General features: G+C 47.6%; 2 protein-coding genes across 6 annotated transcripts in view; one reads left to right on the forward strand and one right to left on the reverse strand.

Moving 5' to 3' along the window:
* Positions 1 to 141: 141 nt before the first annotated feature.
* Positions 142 to 15,814, reverse strand: DHODH (dihydroorotate dehydrogenase (quinone)). Of its 5 annotated transcripts, XM_069550263.1 has the most exons (10): positions 15,511 to 15,558; positions 14,557 to 14,631; positions 13,185 to 13,397; positions 11,073 to 11,272; positions 8,684 to 8,766; positions 5,930 to 6,117; positions 5,226 to 5,339; positions 3,763 to 3,916; positions 3,440 to 3,599; positions 142 to 2,944 (listed from the first exon to the last, which is right to left on the reverse strand). In XM_069550263.1, exons 3-10 carry the CDS (start codon positions 13,377 to 13,379, stop codon positions 2,890 to 2,892), a joined length of 1,149 nt encoding a protein of 382 aa, XP_069406364.1. In that variant the 5' UTR covers positions 13,380 to 13,397; positions 14,557 to 14,631; positions 15,511 to 15,558; the 3' UTR covers positions 142 to 2,889. The 5 variants fall into 5 exon arrangements, with proteins under 5 accessions (XP_069406364.1, XP_069406363.1, XP_069406366.1 ...); XM_069550262.1 differs by lacking the exon at positions 14,557 to 14,631 and having other exon boundaries at positions 15,511 to 15,655; XM_069550265.1 differs by lacking the exon at positions 5,226 to 5,339 and having other exon boundaries at positions 15,511 to 15,541.
* Positions 15,815 to 17,966: 2,152 nt separating this feature from the next.
* PKD1L3 (polycystin 1 like 3, transient receptor potential channel interacting) overlaps positions 17,967 to 21,155 on the forward strand; it is a 90,831-nt gene continuing 87,642 nt past the window's right edge. Inside the window, 2 exon segments of the mRNA XM_069550256.1 lie at positions 17,967 to 18,258; positions 19,090 to 19,212. Coding sequence (XP_069406357.1) covers positions 17,967 to 18,258; positions 19,090 to 19,212 — 415 coding nt within the window.

Here is a 21,155-nt window from a genome sequence, read left to right on the forward strand (position 1 = left end):
ACACACACACACACACACACACACAGACACGATGTGGCAAGCACTTTGGCTGCAGCCCAAAGTGGCTTGCTAAACCCACAGTTCCTTTTTTCTCTTTCCACCAAGGAAGAGACATAATGAAAGTTATCCTCAATGAGAAAGTAGAGAAAGAACAAGTTTATTCCAGAGCAGTCCTTGAAAATTCCCAGTGTGAAGCAGCCTAGGAGGAAAGGGGCCCTCTCTTACAAAGTTGTGGGAAAGGATAAACTGAACAGTGCTCTCTAATGGCAAGCTGGCAGTAACGATCAACATTCCAACTTTGGCCTGAGCGATAACCATTTCTGGGAATCTTTTCTACAGAAATACTGGAAGAGCGCAAAGATACACAAAAAGAGACACCCTGCCACGTTGTCTGTGACCGAAACACAAAACAGCTTGCCTGTCTACCCACAAGCAAATATTGGTATACCTGTGCTGCAGAAACCCAGAGGGCTGTCAGAAAGAGCAAGGCAGACTGAAGGAATGGACGTTGAAGGACTCGGAAAAAAAGCAAGTTGCAGAATAGGATTTAATTTCCTAGTTATTCTCAACTAATGGGAGATTGGCAGGGGGTGCAAGCAGCAGCACTTTGAGTCTTTTGAATGTCTCCGATGTCTTCCTCCCCCACTCAGAGAAAACTCTGCTTTTAAAGGGAAAATAGATGACCTCTGCTCTTGAAGATTTTAAAGTTTTAACAAAATGGTCTAAAATTGTGCGTTTAGTCTGTCCAAAATTTTGTGAGTGTAGGTGAAATACATTGACACCAGAAATAAAAAGCATATATCCATACAACTTTGAACCTAGCAGACTCTCAGTAAGTAATTATCTAGTAAAGATTTTAAAATTAAATAAATAAGGGGGCTGCTGTGATTAGATGGGGCTTCCCAGGTGGCACAGTGGTAAAGTATCCACCTGTCAATGCAGAAGACACAAGAGACACGGGTTTGATCCCTGGGTCAGGAAGATCTCCTGGAGAAGGGAATGGCAACCCACTTAAGTATTCTTGCCTGGAAAATGCCATGGACAGAGGAGCCTGGCAGGCTACAGTCCATAGAGTCGTGAAGAGTCAGACACGACTGAGCGACTAACGTTTAACAGCTATGGGTATGTGTTTGCAAATACAAAGAAAAATGTCTGGAAAAATCTAGACGGATATAAAAGCTAATTGTGGTTATCTCTGAAATGTGGGATTGTTTGAGGAGGGAAGGAGTGGACAACACTTATTCGGGGACTATACTGTTTAATTTATGAATAGGTATTATTATCATACTAAGATTTTTTTTAACTATTTTAGTTTTTAAATATGTTTGGTTGTGCTGGGTCTTTGTTGCTGCACTTGGGCTTTCTCTAGCTGGGGTGCAGGGAGGGGGGTTGCTACTCTTTTTGGGGGTACAGAGGCTGCAGTAGTCGTGTGGCACGTGGGTTTTAGTTGCTCTGCAGCGGGGGGGGCTCTTCCAGGACTGCAGATTGATCCCATGTCCCCCTGCACTGGTATGTGGATTCCTATCCTCTGTACCACCAGGGAAGGCTCCAAGAGTCTTTTTTTTAAAAAAAAGGAAAAAGACCTTTGTATCAAAGGCAGCGTGAGACTGGCTGTTGGTTTCTTGGCAGAGGGAATGGGATGAGGCCGAGGTGAGACAAGAACATGTTATCTCTACGGCAGCTACAGGCCCCTCCACAGAGCTACCAGGAAATAAGTTTAACATGAAGCCTGCACTGAGCTGACGTGACTACACCTGCACTGTTGGCTGTGGAGGTGTGCTGACATCAATAGCACATCCCCGCCGAGGCGTGCGACCTCCCATCACTGTCTGCTTTTTCGTTATGAAAAGGTCAGCATTTCTGTCTCTTTAGTTAATGACCAGACCTCTTGAGCCTCTTGTCTAGCATCTTCAGGCACCTCAAGAGCCTGCCTGCCCAGCAGCACCGGGTCACAGATTGTATAGCAAGGGGACAACCAGCCCATCTTCTGAATTGGGTCTCCAAGATCGCCAGGATGAAATCCAGACCTGTGGTATCTCAGAATGTGACCTGGCTTGGAGACAGGGCCTTTATACATGTAATGCACTTAAAACGACCAAAATGACCAGGGTCCCTCAGTGAAGAGGTCAGGACCCAAACACACAGAGGGTGGACCACGTGCAGACGTGGAGAGGACGGCCGTCCACAAGCCCTATCCTTACAACTTTAATCTACATTTGAAACATTTTCGGCTTCCCTGGTGGCTCAGACAGTAAAGCGTCTGCCTGCAGTGCGGGAGACCCGGGTTCAATCCCTGGGTTGGGAAGATCCCCTGGAGTAGGAAATGGCAACCCACTCCAGTACTCTTGCCTGGAAAATTCCATGGACTGAGAGGCTCCTCAGAGCGTGGTAGGCTATAGTCCATGGGGTCGCAAAGAGCTGGACACGACTGAGAGACTTCACTTCACTTTTGAAACATTTTCAAAATACAGTTAAAACTTTAAATAAAGATAGGATGAAAGAGAGTCCAGCTCCTGGGAATCCAACGGCAGATCCTGGGGGGCAGAGGCCTGAAAAGACCTCCAACTTCTGGGCAAGAGGGTTGCGACTTAAGTGCAGTTTTTCAATGACTTTATTTTACCATGATTTTCCCTCCAAATGTCTACTGTCCCTGTAATATCTAAGGATCCTGGACTGTGTCTCCAGAAAGAATAAAGGATGCAGTGCTTGTCTGACAGGTGACTGAGGAAAGCCTCGCATGGCTTCTGCTGACCGTCAGGCTTAGTTTTCACATCCAGTCGGAGGAGGGGCCCTTGTGATCTGGGAATGTGGTCTCCTCTCTCCATCAGCTTGGAAGGCTCGCTTGATTTAGCAGGACAGTTCCTGATCAGGCTTCCCTGCAACCGGTCCTCACCTCCGATGATCTGCCCCAATGGCGTCTGTGACTCTGGCGAAACCCTGCTCCCTGGAAAAAGAACAAAACCATTTCAGCAAATGAATGGTAAAGGAAAGGCCCGGCTTTTACTGGAAGCCCACATTCAACCAGGCTGCATCTGGTCGGGGACTGTGCCTGCCCCGCTATCCCAAAAGCATACCTCATCCCCTCTGAACTTGTCTTCACTCAGGAACCTCCCCAGGTCTTCAGACCAGGAAGGGAATCCACTGTAAGTACTGACAGTTCCCTGACCTCAAGCCAATGTTACCGAATATAGGAATGTGGCCAGAATGCCTTAGGCCTATAAACACCACTGTCTTGGAAGTTAACTTTAATTCTTTGGCACTGTAGGACCTTTGTCAAAAGAGCAACAGGGAAATTTCCCCCAGCATTTGGGGTGTACCCCTCAGATGCTTTTTGAATGAAGAATAGAGACAGGTGAAATCCCCTTGATTTGAGTCATTCTGAGTTGGTTGATAACCACATTAACTTTGCCTGGTTCAAGCCACACGTGGCCCCACTCACTTCAAAAGGGCTTCCAGCTCCCGCTTGACCCCGCCCACCACGGGCGGGCCCCGGTAGGTGAGGGCCGTGTACAGCTGCACCAGGGAGGCTCCCGCCCGGATCTTCTCCAGCGCATCCTGCCCGCTGCTGACACCGCCAACTCCAACGATGGGAACTCTGCCTGCAGAGAAGAGCACGGGACATGGTGAGGAAGGGAGGGCGAGACATGAGAACAGGAGCTCAGTCTGGCTCCAGCCGCAGCCCCCCGCTGAGGGCGGAGGTGTCCCATCACAGCCCCGGAGCCCGCGCACACAGAGCTCTGAAGACAGACACGGAGTCCTTGCCTTGGGTGAGCGCATACATCTCCCGGATGGTTTGCGTTGATAAATCCCTGAGGGGCTTCCCGCTCAGCCCTCCTGGTTCAGAGCGCAGGGCACCCTGGAGGCTGGCAGGGCGACTCACTGTGGTGTTTGTGACGATCAGTCCATCGATGCCCAACTGCAGAGGGAGACAGAGAAAGAGCCCCTTGGTCAGGGCATGACGGGCTTGGAGAAGCTTCCCTGGAGGTCTGAGACAGCGGCGGGCCGGGCGCCCACACCTAAGACCCCAGAAGCCAGAGCCGGGCCTCGCTCATTATACTTCCTGGGCAAGTGTCAGAATAAGCCTCAACACGACAGTAACAGCCATCACGTACCAACTGCCGGTTTGGTTCCGCCAGGATGGGGTTTAGTCCCTGGAGCAACTCAGTCTAGAGTGTCCTGTGCCAAGGCCTGCAGGTAGTAAGAGGTGGAACTAGGACTTGAAGCGGGACCGCGGGGCTCAGACTGGGTGTGCACTGGTCTCCCGTGACACCGATACCCGGTGTTAGACTGGAGACAGAGCGGCACTCTGACCAAGGCTGGAGGATGCACAACCCTTAAAGCCCGTGCTGGAGGAAGAGGAGGAAGAAGCAGGAGAAAGGGACCCATTCAAACACTGCTTCAAACATTTACTTTCTTCTTACTGGCATATCTCGTTTTATGGCACTTCACTTCATTGTGCTTAACAGATACTGAGTTTTTTACAAATTGAAGGTTTGTGGCAACCCTGCAGTATCAGATGATGGTTAGCATATTTTCAGCTACAACGTATTTTTTAATTCAATGACATAAATTGTTTTGGACTTCCCTGGTGGTCTAGTGGGTAAGACTGCTCCCAATCCAGGAGGCCTGGGTTCAATTCCTGGTGAGGGAACTAGATCCTGCATGCTGCAACTAAGACCCAACACAAGAATGTCAGGATAGCCGAGTGGTCTAAGGCACCAGACTCCAGGTGTCTAACACCCAGCGCAGCCAAAGTAAGTAAATAAACAAGTAAATATACTTTAAGTGGAAGGGCAGTTCCCAGAAAAGAGCTATCACCAGAGATATCTGCAAGGATCACTTTTAAAAAAATAAAAGGTAGGTACATTGTTGTTTTTTTAGAAGCAATGCTATTGCACACTGAACAGGCTGTACCAGCATAGTCTGCGTGTCCTGGGAAACCAAGAAGTTCCCATGACTTGCTTTATTGCAGCGGCAGAACTGAACCTCCTGTATCTCTGAGGTATGCCTACATATGAGCAGAGGAGCCTGGCAGGCTACAGTCCATGGGGTCGCAAAAAGTCAGACATGATTCAGTGACTAAACAATAATGCCTGTATGTGATACACTGAATCACGACAGACCAAACCAGCCCTCAATATACCACAGACTGCCATCCAGGCTAACCCAGCTGGTCAGGTGGCCTCTACAGGCTGTGAAGGGTGTCCCCAGGCCCTGACCCTCACCTCTCTCACCACGCTGGCAATATCCTCCTTGCCCTGGGCTGTGAGGTCAGGAGCAATCTTCACCAGGACAGCTGGCTTGTGGGCCACCTTCAGGGCATCCCTCTCCTGCAGCACCTACAGCAACACGGGGCCAGAGATGGGGACCCTGAGCCTGCAGCCACAGTGTGTCTTCACACCAGCTGTCAAACTAAGGCACCAGCAGTTTCTCTTTCTCCTTCTCCGGAAACACCACTCTCAGTTATGCAAACAACCCCATCAAGATAGATCTGCTTCCGTTCTTTTAAACCAAGGAATCCCTGAGAGTGAGTCCCTAATGTCACTGGCATAGGCTAATACATTAAGGTTTATTTAGACTTTTGTCCCTAAAAGAGACAGCAAACACCATCACAAGTACTGTTTGATGAAAAGTCATTCTATCATTCATTCATTCAACGTGCCAGATGCTAGACCAGAGTGGTAAGTGAGAGGGCTGTGGTCCGTGCTCTCATAGACACTGGGGATTAACAGCAGGGATAGATAACTGAACAGTTGATTAATACTGAGCACAATCAGTGTTACATAGGGGATCAGAGGGAAGTGAGGGGTCCTAACTGGTCCAGGTCTTAAGGACAACTGGATAGTAGATAGCGATGCTGAAGCGTGGCCCTAGAGAATGAACAGTAGGTCAAACTAGTGGGGCGGGGCCTGGACATGTAATTACCCACCTTGGTCAGCAGGCGGCGCAGCTCGACCTTTCCCTGAAGGCGCCGCAGCCCACCCGTGTTGGGACTGGACACATTCACTACCAGGTAGTCAGCCAAGGGACCCAGGACTCGAACCCCCTTTGCGTAGTCGGAGGCAGCGTCCACCGAGGTCTTATTCTTCCCCAGGTTTATTCCCAGCGGCAGCCCATCTGTAAATATCACTGGTCAGGATTTTGCCCCCACTCACCATTTCCCACACAATATTTTGAAGCCATCCTTGACCAGCAGCCCATGAACAGCCTAAGGCCTTCCAGCTCCAAATGTGACCTTGCCCACACCAGCTGACAAACCCTGAGCTACGCATGGTGCCCTGCCTGCCTACCTAAACCCACCCTCCACCTTCGTCTGCACAGCCGTGCTGGGCAGCTACTAGGATGTTTCCCTGCTTTGTCGCTTTGCGCCCTTTTTCTTTTTTTAAATTTAATGGGGCATGGAGACATTAGGAGTGCAACTACTAGTGATGAAAATGGTAGGGCTTGTAACCGCAGTACAGCTGGGAAGAGGCAAGTCAACAGCATGCTGGGGACAGCTGCTGACTCTCAGGGGCTGCTTGTTGCACTTGGGTCAAGTGACTGGGTGTGTGGTTGTGAAGAAAACGCAAAATTAAAGCATACATATAAAATAGACTGGAAAATATTTTTGATTCTCATGTCTAAAATGAAGAGGCATAACGGTTTTATCACTTCCGTCCTGAGAAGGGACTCCCCTTCTAACTAAGGTGACCGCACATCCCAGAGCTTCCAGGCCAGCCCTGAACACTCCTGTAGCCTGGGCATAATTATTCGTGCCTGTGTCCCTTCCACTCCCAAAAGTGTTGTCTCAACGTGCACAGTAGGTAATATGGTTACCTTACCCTAAAATACAGGGAATTATCACCTGACTTGTATTTTCGACTTTCAGTGTGTTTCCAAAAGGTATTTTTCTATGTGTGAAAGCAAGGGCTTGTCTGTACTTCATTCCTCCTGGGATACCACCTTATCTGCAAAGGATAAAGTATATTCACAGTGCCAGCTGTTTTTCCCACCAGTTGGCTGAGAGAAGATCTGAGACATCCAGCTAGTTCACAAACCGTGTCAGGTCAGAGAGGGTCAAAGACCACCACCTGGTCCTGCTATCGCACACTGTAAATGCAGTCCCTGTTTTATCACAGCTTGAATGTAAATGAGATTCATGTAGCTAATTTCATAGGTGGAGGGGAGGAGAGGGAACCCAATTAGACAAGTTATATAACAGGGTCTCCAAGCTTCCCAAATCAAGCTAAGATGGTTTGGAAGCTGTAATTTTTTTCCACCAGGCAAACTGGTTTAAGAGAGATCATTTTCATGTAGCCAGTGGGTCTTTCATTAGTAGTCATTTGCCCCAAATGACAACATTTGGGGTTTAGACAAAAATAGCTGAATTGCTCTATCCCCAAAGGGCATCACAGCTTTTAACAATTCAAGTTTATTGGCATGATGCAAGCGATTAAGCTGTCTTCAAGGCTTCCAGCTACTGCTAAACACAATGTGCAGAGCTCTGCTGTGGGATTTTGCTTCACTCCAACAAATGTTAGCACCAGAGTGGGGGCTGAGAGGGTCAGGCAAAGGAGTACAGAGGAGAAAAGTGGTATAAAGGGCACTGTGGGCAATTAAAAGAAGGAAAGGGAGGCCAGGCAGGAGAGGATCACACACCATGCCAGTGCTGTTGTGACCTGCAAGCCCCCCAGGTGGCAAGGTCTACAGTAGAGCAGGGTCTGGGTCTACCAAAGCCAGGGAGTTCCAAGCAAGGCCACTTCCTACTCCCCAAATCAGAGGCTGCTAACTTTCAGTCTTGCTTCTAGAAACGAAGCCAATATCCACAGGTTTTTTTCATCTCACCACCAGGACATCTAACAAGGCTAAACTTCTGGAAGGCATTCCAGAGGGGCCTGCTGAAAGAGGAAGATGGCCGTAGCCTCACCCAACCCCAGAAGTTTCCTGGGAAGATACGGTGAAGACTCTGTGCCAGGACCACTACGTGCACCCCAAGGGACAGCAGGGCAGAGAGCCCCAGGAACGAACATCAACACCTCGAAGGCGGCCTTCGAAAATGCATGGTGTTTCCAGACCAGTCATGGAGGATACTTTCCCAGTGCTGGAAACAGTTATCCCTGAGTGGGGAAGAGTGTGAGCAATGTTAGTGTCTTCTTCATGTTTCCCTGCAGTTACTAACGGGTCTATCATTAGCATGCATCACTTCTATGATGGAGAGAAGGAGAACAGAGCAGGATGTACGAAGAAGGCGCCCAGGCCCTGCTCCTGTGACCACAGAGCAGCCCCTCTGCACTACTTGTTTCCAGGTCGCCCACTGTGACACAGGTCACATAACAAAGCAGGAACTAAGTGTTATCTTTGTTCAACTGCAAAGTTCAGTTAAAAGCTTGGATGCTGTAGCAGAGCCAGGGAAATTCCTCTGGGAGAGGAGCCCTGAGTTCCACACTTTTTTTTTCTTATTGTTCAATCATGTTCACTTCAAAGCAGGAACTAAGTGTTATCTTTGTTCAACTGCAAAGTTCAGTTAAAAGCTTGGATGCTATAGCGGAGCCAGGGAAATTCCTCTGGGAGAGGAGCCCTGAGTTCCACACTTTTTTTTTCTTATTGCTCAATCATGTTCACTTCACTGGGAATATTCCTGACTTTCTCCCACAAGTTTCCTTCCAACAGCTGGGGAACCGCCCTCTGATGTAGTGCCCGTTACCTTCTGTGAGCCTGGCCTGCGTCTGCTGTCTGGCCCGTAACCTGTGTTCCACCACTGAGAGTCCATGACTGTTAAATCCGTATCTGGAGCACAGAAGAGCACAAGAAGAGGGACAAAGTTAGGGCCCTCAGGCAGAAAGCAAAGACTAGAGAGGTGGAGATGGCTCCTTGACCATTTCACCATATGCGTGCGTGCTAAGTCACTTCAGTCGTGTTCAATTCTTTGTGACTCTGGACTACAGCCCGCCAGGCTCCTCTGTCCCTGGGATTCTCCAGGCAAGAATACTGGAGTGGGTTGCCATGCCTTCCTCCAGGGATCTTCCCCACCCAGGATCAAGTCCACGTCTTGTTTCTTATGTCTCCTCTATTGGCAGGCAGGTTCTTTACCACTAACGCAGTCTGGGAAGCCCACTTCACCATATATTTGTGACGTAAAAACAAAAGGAAAAATCAGAGTCAGTTCTTAGACTTCTACAGTCTAAACACCCCGGGAAGTTCTAGAGAACTTGCCAGAACACCATCAAGCACAGAGGGAAAAATTACAATTTGCCAACAAGTCACTCAGCCAACTAGCACTGTGAACAGCCCACACTCAACAACGCAGCTGCCCCCAGACCTGTCTGGGTCCAGCCCTCCTCCTCCCCACCCACTGCTGCCAGGCAGTGGGGCCTCACCACTCTGATAACCCATCTTCCCGCCTCCTGCCTCGCCCCACAAATTCGTTTCCTGGAACCCATCCTGCTTTCTCTCACCCAGTCGCCCTCTTCCCGGCCCAAGCCAGATGCTCCTTCACCTGCTGGCGTGCCTGGAGTGCTCTGTACTCGTCTTCTCCTGACTTGGGATGCACATAAAGGCTGCCGTTCCCCTGCCGGGTTACAGTCGTCTCGAGGACAAGAGACAACGTCTTCTCCATCACCTGCCACTAGACACTCCCCGGGGCTTGGTCACTGAGTCACACAGTGCTGCCTACTAGGAGCTTCTGGGAAAAGACCCGCCTCCCCCCATACCCACACTTCCTTTTCCTTTCTGCTCTCTGATGTCCTCAGGTGAGGACAGATGCTTGCAGCTCAGGCTGCAAGAAGCGAAGGCCCACAGAGGTTGGACCAGAGTCTTGACACTATCCCACTACTCAACCAACCCTAGACCTGCCTACTACAGCCTTAATGAGAAAGTAACAACAAACACCCATTACTGCTTAAACAGTGAGTAAGTTCTGCAGCCAGAAACACCTAATAGATACATGTACTCATTGACTCTATTCATTCAGCACCCACCCTGGGCCAGGCACACCTGGAGCCAGGAACACAAGGGCTGGGAGCTCAGGCCCTGCTCTCTCGTGCCACTTCTCACACAATGGATCCCACCAGGCCCCGTCATCCTGGCACCCACGGTTATTTGTGGCAGGTGAATTGTAAACATTTTTTACCTGACCATTCTGAAGCTATCGATCCCACCCTACAGGGGAAAGATCAATAACTTAACGTCTAATGCTGGAAACTTTCCCTGAAACAAGCACAATGAAGCAGGACGTGCAGCCAAATAACCCTTCCGTACATCAGCCTCCCAGAAGGCCCTTAATGATCCCAAAGGTGCCTCCCAAACCTCCCCACCCCCACCCCCCCCACCCCCGCCAGGAAGGCTCTCAAATACTCTTACCAGAAAGGAGGGACTTCTCCACTCTCTGGGTTTGCTGTAGCAAAAACTTCCCAGGGGTCACAAAGAGAAGGGCTTTACACAATCTAGAAGGATCTCCCTTCCTAAAAGCAGCTGTCTATATTGATCATTACCCTTCCCAGTTACTGAAGGCAGGGGCTGTGCTGCCCGGTGGAAGAACCACTAACCACATGCGGCCACACAGAGTGAAGCCTGGCCAGTCAAAGCGAGAATGCTATAAGGATGACATGCTGGACTTCAGAGGCGTGGTGCAAGTAAAAGAAGGTACATAGCCAGTCATGTTTATATTGCGTATATATTCAAAGTATATATTAAGCATTTACAATTAAGTAGTATAATAAATATTACAAATAATGTAGACTATATTATTAAAGTTAATTTTAATTTCACCTGTTTCTTTTTACATTTTTATTGTGGCTACTAGAATACTTTAAATTACACATAGGACTCCATAATATTTCTACTGGACAGAGCTGGGCAAGGGCCCTGGAAGTAACAATGTGGAAAAAGCACACACTCCAAAGTCAAGTGAGCCAACATCCATACCCACGTTCTCCTGCTTGTGACCTTGTGGACTGTAGCTGTTTGGTAGTCCTCCGAGCCCCAGCATGTATATACATTAGACTGAAATCATAAAACCTGCTTTTACGCTCAACATAATTCCAGAACATTCCAAATGACAGAAAAATGTCCACATCACACGGCCGCTCACCTACCTGTTAATGATAGCTTGGTCTTCCGGGAGGCGGAAGACCCTGGGCCTGGGGTTTCCTTCCTGAGGTTCTGGGGTTACACTGCCTATCTCAACAAAACCAAAGCCCATCTTGTAAAGGCCATCCACCGCTTCCCCATCCTTGTCAAATCCTGCAGCGATTCCCACTGGATTTCGGAATTTATGGCCGAAGACTCTCACTTCCTAGGGAGAAGGAAAGAAAGTCACAGGCAGAAAAAGCCATTCTGGTGTTCCTCAAAGCGTGGTCCCCAGCATGCCTATGTCAGAATCACCTGCCTGTTAAACCTCAGGTCCCAGGGCCCACCACTGGACTAAGGAATCAGTCTTTGTCCAGGGGGGAGGGGAGTGGGGGGCAGAATGGAACTCCGAGGGAATTGATCTTTATCAGAGCTCTCCAGCTGATTCTGATGCCAGCCAGAGTTCGAGAACCATCAGGCTTCATCACCGAGGAGACAAACAGCGTTCCCACCATGGGTTGAACAGGAGACAGGTGCTGCCTTTTCCCATCACAGTTAAGGACTGCACCTTCTTATCCACTATCCTTGGTGGGAGAGAGTGGCTCATTGGTTTCAGCCCCTAGTGGGTGCTATTCTGAAACAGGCAGCAAGATCCTTTCATCTTAGTAAGTCAGCCTCCGCTGTGTCCCTCCTCCTCAGCCAGGCGACACGAAGGCCCAGCAGAGCCCCCACGACTCCTGTCCTCGGCTGGGCAGCTCTGATTGCTGGGCCCCAGAACCAGGCTGGGAGGACCAGGTTCTTCCCTGGCAGATGTGGGCTGGATTCCTGATTGTTCATCAGAATGAGAATGATTTGTCAGGTCAGGTCCGACTCCTGAGTGATTCAGGATTCTCACCCTGATGGGAGCCAACAAATCTAGTAGCAAGACAGATACGTTAAAAGGTGGGAAAGGCATCAGCCTATCATAAAACCAGCAGTTGCCAATGGAGTTGTCTCTGCCAGCTGATGTTGCAGGAAAGCCTTTGCCGGGACTAGCAAGGGTCCAGGCTGACAGCATCAGGTCCCAGAAGCAGAAAGAAGAAAGGCCTGATCCAAAAAGGGGGAAGAACAGATGGAGGTGTGTGCATGTGGTTCCTCAGGGACTAGGAAGCAGGGGGCCACACTGGGGGCCGCGCTCCAGGAGGGCTCTTGACCCCAGCTGCACGACAGGCCCCCCAGGCAGCCCTCAGTCCTCAAAGCCCAGAGATGATGGTCAGATGGGGCTGGCACCAGTCCAGAGCACTGCGTACAGGTCTCACCGGCTTTTCCAAAGTTCTCTTTATGCCACTTGGCTTTGCTATGAAAAAGCTACATTAGTAACCTGTTTTCTCTAACCAAAAGGAATCCAAAGAAAATTTTCACTTTTCTGAAAAATGGTGACACACACATCTTCTCAAAGCTGCAGGATGGGAAGTAAAAGAGAAACTAAGACGCAAAGGGAAAATGCAGGGAAGGCTGCTTTGACCAACAATAGTGACTCTACTCCAGAGAGGTCTGGGGGCTTCTTGGTGTTTTCCTCACATTCACATTATCCAAATGTCCCCCATTTGGTATGAGTCTCTTCAATGGAAACTGTCAGGGCTTACATGAGGACATAGATTCTAGGCGGACGTGGATTCTTCCACTTTGTTTGCTGCAGAAACCCCAGCACACAGAAGAGTAAGGGGACACAGTGGTGCCCATGATTAGATGCAGGAAGGAATGAGGCTGGGGCAGGAGCGGGATGCTCTCCTCAAAGGGCTTACCTAGACATCCCTACGTCACATTAGGTGCTAGTGATGTTGGCATGCTTCCCTTTTCAGCAGAGGGGACTCAGCTACCTGACACCTTGGTGAGGCAGGGATGGTGGCTAAGGGGAAGGAGGCTGAGCCAGACTCCACGGGTGTGGATCCTGGCTCAGCCACTTCCTGGCCTCGTGCCCTTGGGTAAGTCACTTAACTCCTCTGCACCTCGGTGTTCCTGACCTATAGATGGAGATGACAGTTTGGGGGCTAACTTGAGATTCTGGTTTTCAAAAGGATCAGCCCAAGCTGAATAAATTAGGAGACTTTGACCTTGACCTTTGTGTCTGTCGCACAAGGGGTTATAGGAACACCTACCAGCATGTCAGAGTCTTGAAACGTGGTGCGAGGAAGGAGCCCCAGGGAGGTGAAGCGAACAGCCAGCCTGTGGGCTGTCTCGGGGTCCAGCAGCCGCTGCAGAGCCGGCATCAAGAGTTCAGCGTAGAAGTGCTCATCCCCTGTGGCCGTCAAGTAGGAGGCAAAGAGAAGTCCTCCACCCCCCAGGATCACCATGGCATCCTGGGCCCGCTTCTAGAAAAAAGAGCCAGTGGGATCCCCTCAAGGCCAGGCTGAGGCACCATCTCTAAACCCTTCACACACTTTACAGGCTCACAGGGAACATAATGGCCTTTACATTCAGCCACATTCCTAGCCTTCTGCTAATGCTGGTCTCCTCGTTCCTGCTCACATATTGGCCTCTACCGGCAGAGGCTGTATCTGCATTTCTGCAGACAGTCACTCCTCTGCCCCAAAGGACTCCAGGCCAGGGGTTTCAAGAGGGGGAGTATCCCTGGGGCATGCAGTGAAAATTGGAGGAGACTGCTAATAGATTTAGTGAGTGTGCATCAGTAAAGTCAGAAGGTGCCTCTACGACTTTTGAAAATCCTACTGACAGTCACTAGGTACAGATATCTGTTCATACTACCTGAGCCTAGAACCACAGACTATTTCCCCACATAAATACAATCCTGTGTGGTTTTCATCTGCACTGACTTTCCAGGAATGCAATTACCTTGTTGATGGAGGGCTGACCATACTGTTTAGCACAGAACATGAATAAGAATAACTCATCATCTCACATGACATTCCTGTGGCACTAGAGTTTCTAAGTAGAGGCTTACACATCTGACTCACTACCTAGATGACTCATGCCCTAATATTTATGGGTCAAAATACATATTATTATAAATTCGTTTCTCCTTTATATTCCAATTAGGACATTATGTTGACCTTTTAAATTATATATATAAAGATTGCATTATACATAAATTCCACTTCAGGATGCAAGAGGGTTGCAAAAATTTTTTTTTCTCAGGTCTTTCTTTTTTTAATTTTATTGAAGTATAGTTGATTTATAATGTCTTAACTTTTGCTGTATAGCAAAGTGATTCGGTTATTCATACATATACTTTTCCATATTTTTCCATTATGGAAAATGGGTCATTGGATCCATTATCACTGGATATTGAATACAGCTCCCTGTGCTACACAGTAGGACCTTGCTGTTTAGCCATCCTGTATGTAATAGCTTGCATCTGTCAAGACCCAATTCCCAACCCTTCCCTCTTCCGCCTCTCCTACCGCTTGGCAACCACAGCACTGTTCTTACATCCAGCATCGGCCTTCTTGCACCACGCCCAAACATGCTCATGATACTTTACTTATCACTGCCAGGTGCTGAGTCACTCACTCATTCACCCCATAGTGGCTGTGCACTCAACGAGGGATTCCAGGCTCAAGTCCCTGCCTTCATAAGGAGTACAACCTCAGGAGGAGAGAGAAATCAATGGTCACGCAAACGTACAACAGTGCTCTGAAGAGAAAAGTGATGGGAGAGCCTAACCTAATCTCAGAGGTAGAGAAAGGCTTCCTCGAGGAAGCGTCTTAAAGCTGATATTCAAAGATTAAATAGAAGTTAGCTAGGCGCCAGGGCGGGGGTGAGGGTAAAGGCCCTCTACACTCCAGGCAGCAAAGGAGAAAGAGATGCACCCAAGTAATGGGGGAAGGGGAAAGGTTTGTCTGGAATCAAGGAGTGAGGAAACGTGCAGCTTAAAAATAAGCTGGGGAGGCAGGCAGGGGTCCTGGCCAGAATAAAGTTTTGCGTTTGGTTCCCTAAACAAGGAGGTGACCTGTTCAGCTTTGCCTTTAAGGGTCACTCCTAGCCATCACCATCGATCTAGTATTGTCTACACTTCTAGCCTCCTCCAGGAGATTGTAGGAACGCCCCTCGCGTGGATCCACAGATATGTGAGTGCCGTTACAAAAACCCTGCCCTAGAAGTTTATCTGAAAAGGCTGGCACTATGTTTTACTGTCATTTCATTCCAGGTTGGATCCTGCACACAGTGCTAGGCGGTCCTGTGTTCACTAAGCGTTCCTGTGCTTAGTTCAATAAAAAGCCCACGTGCTCTTACATAGATCTACACTGTTTACACGTACCATTTACACAATGGCCAAGTACGTGTGTAAATGCACGCGCATGACCATCAGCAGGCGTCTGCAAAGCTACACACTCTAAGAGGCCCACGCTCTCTGAGCCGCCTCCCGTCCACACCTCGCCCAAGCTAGCCCTTCATCCTCCCCTCGCCTGGCTTCCCGCCTGTGATTTTCCACGCTGCCACATTAGCAGCTCCAGCTGTACTCACTTTGAGCTGCCTCCACGCCATGCTCCTGCCGCCATTGGGCCCGCCTCCGGCTCGTTTCCATTGGAGGAGGTGGAGATGTCCTCTAATCCCCGCCCCTCCGGGCGCCTCCCCTGCCCGCGGAGGGGAAGGCTCCGCTCCGCCTGGAGAGTCTGATTGAACGTTCCTGCACGGGCGCATTCGCGGTGTACACGCCTCTTCCGCCCGCTTGCCTCCCGGAGTCTTTGCTGCGGGGCAGCGCGCTCTAGCTGGGAGGACTTGCACGGCCTTGCAGTATCCTGAGTCCGTAGAGACGACTCCCTGTTGAGTCTTAGATTCTAAGCAACTCTCACCAAGTTTTTGATCGTTCAAGTTAAACATTTTATTGATAAGAGTGTGTGTGCTTTAGATAAAGCGTGGGTTGAAAATGTATATAGGGCACTAAAAGGGTTGAAATGAATTACAGCACCGCATAAGATACCTGAGTTGACTTTCAAAGAAAATTCCATGAACATCAGGTTTCACCCTAAAAATGCCTAAAACGTGAGTGTGTATGCATGTATATATGTTTATAAGGATGTTGGGAAAGTAAGACTTTGAGTTTGTGGGCAGTTTCTGTGCCCACGTTTATTTGTACTTATGATCTCATTTTGGTGCCAAGAAAGAGAACTGGCTAAAGTATATAAATGATGGATGTGCTACAGGTGAAGATCAAATAACATGCTCTATGAACAAAGGTTTTCATTAAGTTAAAAGTGGTATTTGAAAACTAAAAGTGTCCTGCACCCAAACAATTCTTTCCCAGCTCAGACTTGGACTCCTCTGCCCAGAAACCTTCCCCCACAATTGCAAACTGTATTTTCTTGGCATTTGAAACATTTCAGTTTTCTAGTTTCAGTTCCCACTACTGTCCCCCTCCCCCCTCCCACTCCCCACCACAGAATTATTTCTTTGTATAAATGTCTTCCCCTGTCTCCAATGCATTTACTCTCATGAATGCCTCTGCCAAGATGCGTTTCATCTTCCTAGATATGGCCCATCCTTCTATGTTCAAGTGCCGGAAATATAGGTTCCTCATCTGAACCCTCATAGATATACACCATACCTCTCTAGTGGAACTTTCTGCATTTTTTTACATAGTTTATTTTTATTTGGGGTTGTGCTCAGTCTTTGTTGCTGTAGATGGCTTTCTCTAGTTACTGGTGAGCCGTGGCTAGTCGTGGTTCTGGCGCGGGCTCTGGGCGCCTGGGCTTCAGCAGTTGCGACACAGGTTTTAGTTGTCCGGGGCTTGTGGAATCTTCCTGGACCAGGGATGGAACCATCTCCCCTGAATTGGCAAGCAGATTCTTATCCACTGTGCCACCAGGGAAGCCTGGAACTTCTGTATTAACTACACTTATTTTGTCTTTTTTCCCTCTAACTTAAAACATAAACTGATTTAGTTACAGTAGAGGCCGTACCGTGTTTTGTTATACCAATTACTTGACTATTGCAGTGTTTTTCAAAGTGAGGGGTATGTTCTTGGGGTCTACGCTTCAGAGAATTTTGTATTTTGGTGTCCACTTCCTCAGTGATTTTTAAAGTACTGCAGGCATCACGTGGACCACTTGGAAAACGTACCGAAACCTGCCAGGCAGTTTCTGTGCCCACATTTATTTGTATTTGTGATCTCATTCTGGTGCCAAGAAAGGGAACTGGCTAACGTATATAAGTGGTAGGTGTGCCACAGGGGACATGCTCTGTGAACAAAGGGTTTTCATCAAGTTAATTAAAGAAAAGTGGGGAGAGGATTGGTTCTTCCCTACAGCAGGAGTCAGTGTGCATGACAAAGTCAAAAGAACCTGTGCGGCTGTAGGCTGGAACCATGTTTATCTGATAAGCGGCTATTTAGTTTGGCAAAATTTGAATTTAAGTGGTTTTCAGTTTTGTTTGTTTATATTTAATTTGTATTCATGCTTTCATCAAATATTTATTGTCTGGCTTTTATGATTATGTAAGAGCTTTAGGATAGAGTTTATGCCTAGATTTGTGTATAAATGTATTTAAGAAATAATACAATAATTTAAATCAGTTCTAGGGGGTCTGCAAGAATGGTTTTCTTTTTTAAAGAAACTACGAAACTAAACTTTTAGTAACACTGGCTTAGATATTCATCACCCTCTATGCTCTTACAGGTTTGATTTAGCAAATAAAGGGCTATTACGATATTGCAAAGCTAAAGGCATAGCCAGTTGTGTAGACACAGGTGGTGCTGCCCCAGCTATGAGGGCCCGTTGCTTTATTGATCCCTAGCATTTGCTTTCAGCCTGTAGGAACGCCACCTGGATCCTTAAAACAAAACCTTTTGTCTCCTTGACAAATGACTCCCTATTTCCAAAAGAATAATAGTAATAAATAAGATGAGCCCACCAAGAATATATTTAAAAGAGCAGGCAGCTGCTGAGCCCCAACACTTTCCATGCTCACAGTTCGCAGTGAAAATGTTCTTCAAAGGAAGAACCTGGCTTTGGTTATACATCACAACAGGTTTTGTTCTAGGGAGTGAACTCCACGGCCCAGAGCAACGCGGAGGGAATAATTGTTTTCAGCTGAACAGCTTTCGGTGCAGCTTTGAGGGAGCAGAACGTTACTGTCATGCTCAGGGAGGACACCTTGCTTTCACCTGGAACCAGGAGGTTCAAGATCTCCTCTGGGACTTTCTGGAAAAAGAAAAGTGGTGGGTTGGGGGAAATGTAACGTTGCCGAGAAAACACCAAGAAAAAAACCATCCAGGTGAGGCTCTGGGGTTTAGTGTTCATGAAGGAAACTTTTTTACTTTTACTCTGAGATGAGAGAAGGAAAGAAATGTGACTTCTTCTCCTTTTGTATGCAGAGAAATCGGTCACTTTGTTACCATTGTTCTGAAATGTCTCTACTTTTGTGCTCCAGCCTTTCATTTGTCTGTGTCGCAAAATGATGAGATTTTTTTTGTCTCAGAGCCTATCAAAAGTTAATTTACCTGCTATTGGACTAAAAGTATTGTACAAGATTCTGAAATGGTTACTTTTTTCCTCGTAAATATCTATCATTCTCAGCCCCATGCTTCCTGACACAGAAGCTTGGAGAGAAATTATTTGCCAGTTGCCTTTCTTACACAGATATTTTCAAACTTAGGCACAATAATCTTAGGGTCTTAGAGAAAAGCTCATTATTAGGCATTATTACATCATTGGGACTTTCCTGGTGGCTGAGATGGTAAGGAATCTGCCTGCAATGCAGGAGACCAGGTTCAATCCCTGGGTCAGAAAGATCCCCTGGAGAAAGGAATGGCAACCCACTCCAGTATTCTTGCCTGGAGAATCCCATGGACAGATGAGCCTGGTGGGCTACAGTCCTTGGGGTCGCAAGGAGTCGGACACCTTCGCTGATGTCTAGATAAGTTAATACGAGGCCTTGTGATAACACATAATATGAAAAAATAAACAGTCTATAATTTGTGTGTGTCAGGGGGTAGTCCTAAATTTCCAGCTACTGGAAGCTAGCAAAATTTGGTGTTCATATTTATTTTTTTTTAACTGTTCAACTTTTGAGTATGAGGCTCCTCTGGGTCTGGTCTCCCTGCAGCAGATGTCACAGCCCGCCCAGCCACCAAGCCCGCCAGATGCGTCTACCTGACCAGAAGTCACAATCAGACCTCATCCAAAGAGGGCTCTTGCTCAGCGAAGCATTACTTCATTTGCCAAGCTGGTAAGTGATGAAGTTACATGCTGCCAAAGACCTAATTCTTAGAAACTGACTCTTAATAATGAGAGCATGTGAGAGTATTAGATAGAGCCTGTGAGTGGACCGTAACGACTTCCTGCAGCCCCTCTGGTCGTTGAGCAGGGTTGTGTCTTGATGGTCCCTTCATTTCTTGACCTGGATAGAGTGTGCACCCCCGAGTCCTTTCAGCACCTGGCCTTTACTGGGAAGAACAAGAAGCAAAAGAGGAGCATAGAAAGAATATGGTGGATTATAGGGGAGCTTGTTATCAATTCGCGGTTTGCTTCTTTCAGAGGTAGGAAGTGAGAATTAAGGGGTAGTTGGGTTTAGTTTGGTTTGGTTTTCACATTAAGCAATGTTCTTCCTGGTAATAGTTACGTAACGCATTTATATTGTAGCTCGGTGAATTCTCAGAGGCCTTATGATGTCTCAGACTGTCTAGGTAAAAGTTCTGTTCTACTTTTTTTAAAAAATCACAAATACATTCTTATTAAAATGTACAGCAGCTATGGATGCTTCATAAAACAGAAGACATTGCAATATTTTTCTATTACAAGGAAAAAAAAAGATCACCTTTCTCAAATACTGGCTATTGAAAGGACCCAGTATTTCAAGTTTACATACTTCTAGCAGCACACCTCTCCTTCTTCACCCTGTCAAGCTCTTTGTGACATTCTTGTCTCTTTGCCGTGATGGCATGCTGCTGTCGCTGAGGCCAAAGTTGTGAGCCTAGTCTCTGCAGAAGTCAGGTGCTCACATGTTTCATTCTCACAAACTGCGTCTCTAGTACTGGCAGTCATCTTACAATTGTGAACTGATTTTATCATCACAAGAGTTTATTTCACCCAACCCATCTCCAGGATTGGAAAGGCAGCCCCCGAATAGAGCCTAAACGATGGTGATCACCCATCCACTTGTCACTCTCCCAAGAGAGCTTTCAGACATTCTCAGCTACTCTTGGTTTTGGAGTGAAAATGCTTTTCCTAATACTATTTTTCTTGTACTTGCAAGAGACTTCTGCTGTAGAACATAGAATGTTTCTGCAGAAAGAAATCTTGGACAAAAAAAATTCCATTTATCCAAGCCAGTTCTGCAAATTCTGAGTCTGTGTGCCGATAACTAGAGGAAGTATGTCACCACAGTGGAAAGACTGCACTCGAGAGCCAGGCTTCCTGGGTTCACATCTTGTTTCTCCCACCCTGGACAACCGACTCATCCTCCATGGAGCCCAGTTTCCTTCCAAGGATTGTTATGAGGATGAAGATAATACAGATTACATAGACTATTAGAGCAATGCCTGATATTGGCTGCCAGATTAATACAGACACAGAGACATTATGTGAGGCCCGAGAAAGTAAGTACTTTCGCCTTTAGAGCCAACCAGTTTATGAAAAGTGAGAGAACTGAAAAACATGTGAAATGGTGCCATGGGAATGTGACCATCAAAATCCAGAATTGGGAGGCTACAGGATAAACAACTCAGGTTTTACAACAAAGACATGACAAGATTGGGGCAGAGAATGAGGAGGACGTGGGAGAGGGCCGCTTAGGAGAGTGGAAGTGAGAATAGACCAGGGAATACTGTGATTAGCAGGCAGTACCCTCGAAGGCAGACCCCTCATGGTTCACGATCTTGAATTTAAGCTGAGATGCAGTCAACAAGGTTACGTGATTTCTCCAGCTGTGGTCAGCAGCATGATAAGAAATGGCAAATATACAAAAGGGGGCGTGTTCAAGAATGCTGTTGCCTACCTTCTGAACTTCTGTCTCTAACAGTAAGAATTACTGAACACAAGGGAAAATCCTGTGCTTAGAATGCAGCTTCTTAAAAAGGAACTTAATTCTCTGTTCACACTGTTGATCAAGTTGGTGCATTTTGAACTGCTGAATAGTATAAGGGGATGTGACTGTTGTTCTTCAGTTGCTGC

The sequence above is a fragment of the Ovis canadensis genome, chromosome 14 (genome assembly GCF_042477335.2).
Source record: "Ovis canadensis isolate MfBH-ARS-UI-01 breed Bighorn chromosome 14, ARS-UI_OviCan_v2, whole genome shotgun sequence".
Taxonomy (NCBI): Eukaryota; Metazoa; Chordata; class Mammalia; order Artiodactyla; family Bovidae; genus Ovis; species Ovis canadensis.

What these genes read in the sequence shown, in the direction of transcription:
- DHODH (XM_069550262.1), bottom strand. Translation starts at nt 15,531, where the DNA reads ATGGCGTGGAGGCAGCTCAAA. An exon ending in GCAGGCCAGGCTCACAGAAG is followed by an intron (nt 6,118 to 8,683) that starts GTAACGGGCACT and finishes TGATATTTACAG; the next exon opens with ATGGGCTGCCGCTGGGAATA. An exon ending in GATGTATGCGCTCACCCAAG is followed by an intron (nt 3,600 to 3,762) that starts GCAAGGACTCCG and finishes TCTTCTCTGCAG; the next exon opens with GCAGAGTTCCCATCGTTGGA.